Source organism: Vanacampus margaritifer, chromosome 18, assembly GCF_051991255.1.
Source record: "Vanacampus margaritifer isolate UIUO_Vmar chromosome 18, RoL_Vmar_1.0, whole genome shotgun sequence".
NCBI classification, from domain to species: domain Eukaryota; kingdom Metazoa; phylum Chordata; class Actinopteri; order Syngnathiformes; family Syngnathidae; genus Vanacampus; species Vanacampus margaritifer.
The window spans coordinates 15,373,846-15,383,615 of NC_135449.1; the positions used below are offsets into that span (position 1 = coordinate 15,373,846).

Sequence of the window (9,770 nt, forward strand, 5' to 3'; positions counted from 1 at the left end):
GCTCGTAAAAAGGCACTTTTTAAATATCTGATTATGTGTACCATGCTGTGTGCTATGAAGCCATGACACAAAGTGGACAAGTGAGAAGGCAGCGGAACTTTAAACAGTGTGATTATCTCTTTAACGGCTGAAGAAGTTCTAAATGTCTAAACCTCATGGCATGCCAACTTCCTTCCATTTTGTTCAAAGTTGGACAAGCAGCCTTCCCTCTGATAATTATGTGACAATAACCTTGGCCTGCATATGCCATGTTTACAGGACATTAGCGTTGCAGTATTAAGTTCGAGGTGACCCTATGACACAAGCACGTGACTACACATCTCGCTATTATTAGCTTGGTAAACTGCTAATGGCTAAAAAACCATAACCGATTGTTATGTGGAGGCAGATGAAGAGAGAATGAGTTCATTTTCAACAAGATCTTCCAATTGTAGTTTATTTTATTAAAAAGACCAGGGTGCAAATACGAAATTAAAAAAAATAAAGACAAGCATATAATTTTTAAGCATTTAATACAAACTTAACAATATAAACTATTTCAGTCCCTCTTGACATGTAAGACACTGACTCAAAATACTTTGTTATAACGTATTTTTCTCATCAAGTATTGCACAATGTAGGTACAAAATTAATATTCATACGATTACATTTGTAGTCCATAGTATAGCAAAATCTTGAACCTCTTAACAGAAAATACAATTCATCTTTCAGAAATAGCAAATATTCCTACACTTGAGTTCCACCACTAAAAGAATACTCTGTACACAATCTTTAGAATATCTGGTGTATTTTTCTTTTTTTATTATTTTTATTTTATTTTTATTTTTTTTTTTAAAGATGGTTTCTTTAACAATTCTTTTAAAAAAAGAAAAATAAGGAAAAGCTGCTGCAGCCATCACAGATCACTGGAGTAGTAAAAAGATATAAATGCAACACCATGTCATAGAAACAATATATATTCTTATAGCTTACAAACGTCGTACTAAATTAAATTATACAATTAGAAAAAGACCAAGTAACCCCACTTAGTAGTGCCAATTCATAAAAATCAGCCTCGTCTTACCAACTGTAAAATACTGTAAGAGGCCAAAACTCGAACTTTCTTTTCCTTTCATATTTTTTTGGAGTATTTTCCTCAACATTGTTAAAAAAAAGAAAATAAAGAATATTGTGCTTGGTTGGCAAAAAAAGGGAAAAGAAAAACAATGATGCATGATGAATTGAAGTAACCAAGCTTGGATGTGTTTGTACAACAAGCTTTCTGAGTAGAAACAAACTCAACGGGTTCCAGTAAACACACCCTTGGGCACATGCGCTTCACGGGACGAGTTGCTATCAGTCCAGTTACTTAAGTGTGCGCTTTGTTTTCTCCCTCTCTACCGAGCCACCTTCATTCATAAATAACCATAAGTAAGTTTTAGTTGGCCATGACAGGCTGGAATTGCTGGTTTGAATACTGCATGGTGCTCAGACTGAAGTTTAGGCCATCCACGAGGGACTTGTCGTTGAGGCTTCCGTAGGCTGCAAACACGTCAAAGGCATTGTTGTACGGCAGAGGTCCGAGCCCCAGAGAGGCCTCGGCGGGGAACGCTGGCCCGGGGCTGGCCTGACCCTGGAGACTGGGGAACACAAACTCCTTGGCGTTGGGGGACAGAGCGGAGGCCTTCTGCTGCTGCTGACTGAGGCCCAGCCCGTACAGTGAGTGCATGGAGATGGAGGTGGAGGTGGAGGTGGCTTTCTGCTTCAGCAGGGTGTTGACATTCAAACCCAGGTTAGAGATGGGAGACGACCGCGATGCCTTGTTGCTACTGCCGCTGTTGGCGCCGTTGTTGCCGCGGCTGCTGCTTTTCATCTTAGTGGAGCCGAACTTGGTGGCGGCGAAGGTGGCGGTGGTGAAGGTCAGCGGCTGGGCCGAACGCGGCATGAACGAGGGGCTGTCGGCGGCCGACTGGCCGAAAGGAGGGGAGGGCGAGCTGGACTCCGATGATGCCCCGGCAGACTCTGTGATTGGCATAAAGACCTGGGCCTCGGGATTAAAGCTGTTCTTGATCTCCTTGTCCAGCTCGGAGCCATTCTCGCTGTTATCATCCACATACAGCACTTTGACCGCTCCCTTCTCACCAATCTGGTAGGAGACCTCGAATGGGTCAATCCACACACTAAGGTCCTGAGGGAGATTATTACGGACATCTTCGATGGCCAGCCCGCTCTCTTTAGCGGCCTGTTCCACCACGGGGTCCACCTTCTCCCCTACATGGATGCAGCGGAATCCCGAACCTTTGTAAGGCTTATCCGGATACCAGTGGCCTTCATACTTTTTCCTCAGCAGGCTCTCCAGCTCCTCGCCAAAGATATTCACACGTCGTCGGGGGAGTTTGTTGTATAAATAGGAAATAATAAAGTTGAGTGCTACTTGAATTTCAAGCTGCATAGCTGCTTCTGTGGCGATGAGATTTTCGTCTCAGTAGTTTGCTTCCCCCCACGGCACTGAGAAAAAAAAATTTTAATCTTCAAAACAGCAGTGACCAGTGTGATGGAAACACGGATGGATTGAGTTCTTCTGGGTCAAATGAATATCCTTCCTGAAACGCGGCGAGGTTCAGGAGCCTGAAACACAAGACACTTAATTTACTAAGTATGCATTACATTTGCTAAACTGAAAATGTTTGACATCTATTCCAATTAATGAAGTTCAATACCAGTACTCAACAACTCTAGTCACCGATACCGATAATAATTAACTAGCAATAACATTATACCTTTGATGCATAACATTTCTCTAAAAATCAATTACATAATTTAAAAGAAAAAGCATAATATACCAATATAGCATTTTTTTCCTTAAAATTGCATAATTATGTCAAGGTACGGCCACCATAGGCTTGATATCGCCCATGCCTAAAACTCCATACTTTATTTTAATATGACGAGATTCATCTGGGCCCTTCGCAAACATTTCATTTTAAAGCATTAAAATGTCTTTTTTTTTCTAAGGCTGGGTGTTGACAACGTGTAGCACAATTAGATATGCATCACAATATAAATGTTAGAGCTGTGCTTTGTAGTGCATGCGTCTGCCTGCAAATGACAGCGGTAGGCGGCACAGGCGGTAACAAATTTAAAAATAAAAATTGTACAGTGAATGCCATTTGACATTAAGAGTCATATCATGCTTCATTTGAGCTTTTCCAACTAGTAGTTATGCTAGGTATTAGTGTAGCACAACATGTAGGCTTCAGTATCGTACTACGTGGACTGAGTGCAGAGAGCAACTGGACTAAGAATATAACGATCATTAAACTGGCAACTGTATTTAGTTGGTATCGATCAATACCAAAATCTCAAGTATCACACAGCTCTAATAAATGTATCCCAATACATGGCCTTCAAAGCGATACGCATCCTGATATTTTACATTACATACATGAAAACAATCATATGTATGCACAAATAAATTATATATTGAATATGTTGGATGGCAAAAATTATTTCCTCTTCAAATATTAGCAGTGCTTCCGCTTTACTGCCAGCACCATGCCTGGTCAAAATGTGTGTGCAATGCATAGCAAGGAATAGCTTTAAGTGACGCTATACATTCCCTTTTTTTTTTGCACGCACACTGTATTGTTTCCCCATGTAGAGGGCTTTCTTTAGGCTTTTGTTATTGAAATAGATCATTGGTGGAGCATAAAATCAAAGCCTCTCACTCAGTAGCGTTCGTTCCTCCCTCGACAGTTGTAATATAAATAAGCATAGGACAAGTTTTACCGATCAACACAAAATTTGGTGGCCATGTCAAGAAGGCAAAAAGGTCTGAAAGAAAATGTCTCAATTTGAAACCAAATTTGGCCAGTTTGGTTTGAAGCAGCCATTTTGGGTAAATTCTGTTGCTCCTACTATGAGACAAACTCCATCCTTCAATTTTATTTTTATGTTCTGGGCCACAGCTGACTTCAGGTCTAAGGCAAACTACACCACAGACTGCTCACCAATCAATCACATGACAACTGTGAAACTCCTATTTGCCCAAATAAGCCTGATGCGGAGGCGGGTATCTTGAACAAAAGGGTAACACTAAATATTGAAGCAAGGATTTGTCATGAAAATGTCTCTGCCATCAATATTATTGCTGGTACAAACAATCCAAAACGATTTCTAGTTTGTGTTGGGGGGGGGGGGGGGATTTATAATTGGTAGTGGGGCCAGACCTAGTCTTGCAAGTGTCGCAAATGTATCTGTCAATTGGACGATATCATCCCCACTATAAATAAGCCATTGAGTCACTAACTGTGTCAGCGGTGTGTTCCTCATTGGCCTTGTGTGACAGGCTAAAGGCAAGCGTTTGTGACCTCTGGACAAACGGAAAGTGTGCAATAATCACGCCGATGTGAAGACATGTTCGGACAAAACGCCGAGAGCTCGCTCTCGGGGTGGATGCTTATTTCTATGACTCTGGCTTGCATTCACTGAACTATAACCGGACACAAGCGTGAATGCAGCCGTTACATAACACGGGCTCCATCTACACCCATCTGTTAGCATATTGGAGGAAAAGTATAGAAATATGCGTGTTTTGTCGTCCTACATGACAACGTCAAAAATTAACATAACTAGCATTAGCTTGACAACTTGCCGTGTGGGGTGTGAACGCCAGTGCAGCATAGCTTCGTTGATTTTTTTTATTTTATCAACCGTGAGCCGATGAGTTAATGTGTAGCTCAGCAAGGGTGGTTTATCATTGTCGGTTCGTCGTGTTCACAGAGTAAGCGATTAAAGGTTTGAGACGACGCAAATAATAATTTTAAAAAACGTCAAATGAAGTAAAGTCACGTTCATCGGGTGCCTACTCCACAGCTTTGCTACGTAGCTTGTATGAGCTAGAATATTCGACAAATGCCGCGTGACTAACATTTAATAGCGCTGTGTCACTAATTAAAAATGCAAGGAAATGTTAGAACACACACACCTATGTTTACATTATTTATCAAACGATTACGACATCGCCGTGGTTGACTTAAGATGTACTTACATGGAAAATTACAGCACGTCCTTCTTGCAGTAGCAGGCTTCTGCGTGGAGTATTATAGCTTTTCAAACTGCAGTGTATAAAATGATTATGTCGACGTCTTGTCTCTTGCTTCCAGGCGAGTTTCCTTCTGTGCGGGGGTTTAATAGTTGATTCCGATCCCCAAATTTGCTCAGATGACTCCCCACAAGCCTGGGAGTTTGCACAACTCTGCCCTTTAAACAGTGATGACGATTTGTTTATATAGTATCCCTCCGCCACGGACACGGAGGAGGTGGCGATGCGGCTCACAGAGGTCGACACCCATCCGAGCGATTCCACTGGCTGAGCTTATTACGTCATCAGCAAACCACCAAACGCCGGCTTCCTATTGGACAATGTTTTGTTCAATCAATGGCCGGGGTTCTATTTACGGCAGTGGTTTGCCATTCGGTAGGCTTTTGAACTATTTGTGCTTTATTTTGAGTCATTAAAAAAGCTTCCTGTCGACCACAACATGGCATAAGTAAACAAATGGGATATATTACATCAACGAGATTATACATTGTAAAGTTGAACACTGTCATGTGTGATTTTGACTTTAATGCGACGCTAAGCCCTTTTAAAAATAAAGAGGCTTACTGTAATCACACTTTAGGAGATTCTAATGTTAATATCGTGTCTAGAATATATTATACTTTCACATCAAACTTGAAAGTAACAAAATATTTCAGTGACAGCATTTGATTGTGTGTGAGTGTCACACATTTTGAATCAACAGTAACCACTAGCGATACATCTAAACCAACAACATCCATTTGCAACTCCCACAAGGTCTGGACCACTGTCTACTTGTTATTACAATTACAGTATTTTCATTATGATCTGCAGATTGTGAAAAACAAATACTTGTCCAATGATTCTTGGCAGCATTGTGGTTCCTGTATCCCGGCTACTTTTTCACAGCAGCTGAACAGTGCAGCCGAGCTTAAGTTCTCCCCTGACAGGCCCAGGGTGTTTGACGACACAGCCTATTCTTACCTAACATGGGCTCCCGCACTCCTGTGTTTGCACAATAAATATAATGCCACATGACTCTCACAGGCCGGAGGCAGGGTAGCACTGTGAGGGAGACAAGACAAAGCGGTTGGAGAAGGACGGATAAGGTTAGAAATCAAAGTGTTTTACTGTCTACTCTTTATTGCCAAATGTTACCAAAAAGCTTCTATTCATCAGCTAAAATACTGCACATGGGTGACACTAGAAATGGAAGTTATTTTCTCCCCCTACCGCCTCCATGAAGTACAAAATGCAGAAACATGTACTTGCTGAGTAAATAATCATTGTCGATACAAAATGTTATAATACTGTAGCTGTTAATAAAAGTGATTCTTAAATATTATGTGAAATAGCTTTTGAGTATTCCCTAAAATTACTTTTCTCGTGCCACTCCTTCTTGGTGACCAACTTACATATCAAATATAAAATACATTTTAAAATTGACTATCTGGATATGATTTTACCAGAGGTGGGTGCGTCAATGAATTTTGAGCATCCGTCGTTAGGCAAATGTCAACAGTCAGACACCCTTTTGTCATCGTCAGTTCGTCAACATTATCTTAACCAAGGTTCTACTATTTTTTCCCTCACTAATGACGGTCATAACTGCCGGGAATACTGCCAAGCTCAGCCAATGGACTCAATACTTACCACTTTTAGGACCTCTTAGCTGTCTAACAACCTGCCTGATGTAAAATAAATTAACTGAGCACTAAACTATTGCTTGCATAAACAAAGCAATAACGAGGAATTTTCAACAGGAGGAGAACATTATCATCATGGTCTGTAGTCACCCCAGCTTTACTACACAGCCAGCTATGAGTATTGGGACCAAGGTTACTTTAGTTAACGAAAACTAACGAAAAAACTAAAATTAAAAAAAATAATTTTGTTAAGAAATAAAATTAAAAATATATATATTTTTAAAAACAAAAACTAACTGAAACTACATTTTATGTTTACAAAATTAACTAAAACTAACTATAATTATAGCGAGTCCTTCGTTTTAGTCTTTGGTAATTACTTTAATACATGAGCCTTTGGGGATGATTTTAAGTATATTTATTTCGATATTAACCAGAAAAAAGACGTTTGAAAGTGTATCACACAGAAGTGATGTCATCTAGCAGCAGCCAATAGAAAAGCACCTTCAGATGACGTTGCTCCTAGGAGACAAATTTGCCAACTCAGCCGAAATGCAATGCTAGGTGTTAATTTTTCCATTTTACCATGGTGTTTATTAAATATTGCGCACCAGTAATGCTGATTTTTTTTTAAGTAAAAACGAAAACTAATACTGAAACTAACTAAAACGAAGCATTTTTTAAATAATACAAACTAACAGAACCACCCTGAAAACTAATTAAAACTAACTACATTTAAAAAACAAAACTCAAAACGAAATAAAAACTAAACTAAAATGAAAATTCCCAAACCTTAATATACCTATAATAACCTTGATTGGGACAGAGCCAAAAGCAAGGTTAGGAGAATGATGTGCAAGGAAGTTAGCATAGCATATGTGGCAAGTGTATATTTAATTGTTTGCTGCAGGAGAAAAAGAGTGGCTCGGCCGCAGTCTCAGGAAAGAAGTGGAAGTACTCTGCGGTGTGTCAGCAAAGTGGATGTCCGTCAGTGTTTCCGTCATTCATCATTGAAATCGGTGTCCGTCATGTCATTGACGGACTGAGAATGTCAAGTAGTACTGAGCCGGTTACTGATGATTACATTGCCAGACAAAAACCCACATCTGGCAATGCTTAGTCCGTCAATTTTTTCAAGTCTCTCACTAACTGGTTGACTGACCTTCCGTCAATATTGACGGAAAGCTCATCTATAGATTTTTCTGATGTCTTCCAAGTAATTGTTCAAACATTTTGTTTGCTCAAAGGCATATTATAGTAGTACTTAATGCTCTGAAGTACTCACAGCCCTGTTAGGAAAAGATTTTTAGCCATCGTGAGCTACATGACTCAGCAGAAATTACACCAAGCTAACAGCTGTGACCATGGATAGACTTAAAATAGTCTCTTCTATTTTACATATTTTTTCAATGGAGTGGGTCACTCTTGACTCGTACCAATGCAGCCCCGTTACACATGTTCATTTAAAAAAAAAAAGTAGCTAAGTTTGTTCTTGATCAATTAGCATAGCAGCTAAACTAGCTAGCAAGTACGTGAGTAAAAACTCTACATTAGCACTGATTTGTAATCCTGTTACATGTAACCCCAGTATTGTAATTACAATAATACTCAAATAAAATAAACATTAAAATAAAAGTTAACTTTTAAAACTTGATTGTAAATAATTTATTCAGTAATATTTTTTAAATGTTTTCCAGGTACCTATGCACCTGTAAAACCACAGAAAATAGATGCTGATAAAATATCTCAACTTGTGGTTCATTACCTGGTATTTCAATTTCAATTAGGAAAGCTGATACTTGTTCTCAAGCAGCTTCTCCTTTGAAGACTAAAAGCTTAATTTATGTTTTCACTCTTGGTCGTGGAGGCAGCATTTCATCACCAGTTTTATTGAATCAATATTGTTTTGTTTTGTTTTTTCCAACATGTAGGCTGTATGCTTATTCATTTACCGTACCTGTAGGACATGTTGTTACAGAGATTTTGAGGGAAATATTTTGGGACACCCTAAGTTATGTATGCTTTAGAGTACATTATTCATTATTAGATTATTTTGAATCACTGATGTGTACAAAATTAGCTTTGTGAGATACAAAGACACAATAGACAGTTCAATCACTTTGCATGCAAAATAAATCATGAGCTCATAAAAGAAAAATTGCATTGTGTGCATGAATGCGGTTGAGGTTTAGCTTTGTGTTATATTGCTATGTAGTCAGGTCATAGCTGCAGGGACATCAGCACATCACACGATAACTCAGTTTATTAGCACTTACTTTTTATATTTGTATGACAGCTAAAAAATTTAAAATATTACTTTTTTATGGATCTTCCGTTTTTCCAGCTATGCTTTTAAATGTCTTGAATTATTTTGTTTTTCAATGCCTTTAAATGTATTTTTAACCATGTGAAGCACATATTGGCTACTTTGTATATGAAATGTGCTATATAAATAAAGCTGCCCCGCCTTGCCCAGTTTACCACGTTTGGGAATTTAGCAGACCGCATGCTGAGCGTTCTGGCGGACACAGGCCGTTTTTATTATTATTATTATTGTTTTACTACACAACCTCGGCACCTGACAATTTGGTGATTGAAAGTTGACTAAACTTTAGACCAGCTTGTAGCAGGTCAAAGTCGTGGCGTATATTTCTGTTTCTGAATTGTCAAAGACTGTGTGTCTCTGGGGCACTGATATTAAGTGGAATGAGAGTATTAGCCATGAAGCAAGTCAGCTGTTCACTCCCACAACAGCACACATGCACATTTCTAGAAATGTGCAAAGAAAACTCCACCCATGCGTACAGTTAGACTACGCTTTGCGTTGGGCATGAAAATAGGACCTTTACATGCTAGTGAGATCAGAGCGAGCGTCTATGAAGTCATAGTAGGCACTCCGCCCCTAGTTGTCATGGTAGGAAAAAAACATACTAATAATAGAGTACAAAGTGTACTGTAATGTTAGTCTCAGGGGTATTTTGACAAAGGTTGTCATGAACTGTTTTGATTGAGGGAAAAAATGCATATTTCGTAGAATTTATTCTTGATGATCACGTCTTGAA

The 9,770-nt window shown here is 39.2% G+C and overlaps 1 protein-coding gene across 1 annotated transcript; it reads right to left on the reverse strand.

Moving 5' to 3' along the window:
• Nucleotides 1-404: 404 nt before the first annotated feature.
• On the reverse strand, nucleotides 405-5,262 carry tob1b (transducer of ERBB2, 1b). Its single transcript, XM_077551161.1, has 2 exons — nucleotides 5,030-5,262; nucleotides 405-2,607 (listed from the first exon to the last, which is right to left on the reverse strand). The coding sequence occupies exon 2, from the start codon at nucleotides 2,429-2,431 to the stop codon at nucleotides 1,418-1,420; it is 1,014 nt and encodes a 337-aa protein (XP_077407287.1). The 5' UTR covers nucleotides 2,432-2,607; nucleotides 5,030-5,262; the 3' UTR covers nucleotides 405-1,417.
• Between the last annotated feature and the right edge of the window lie 4,508 nt (nucleotides 5,263-9,770).

Bases quoted from the DNA above. Each gene is read 5' to 3' on its own strand.
- tob1b (XM_077551161.1), bottom strand. From the start codon at position 2,431: ATGCAGCTTGAAATTCAAGTAGCACTCAACTTTATTATTTCCTATTTA.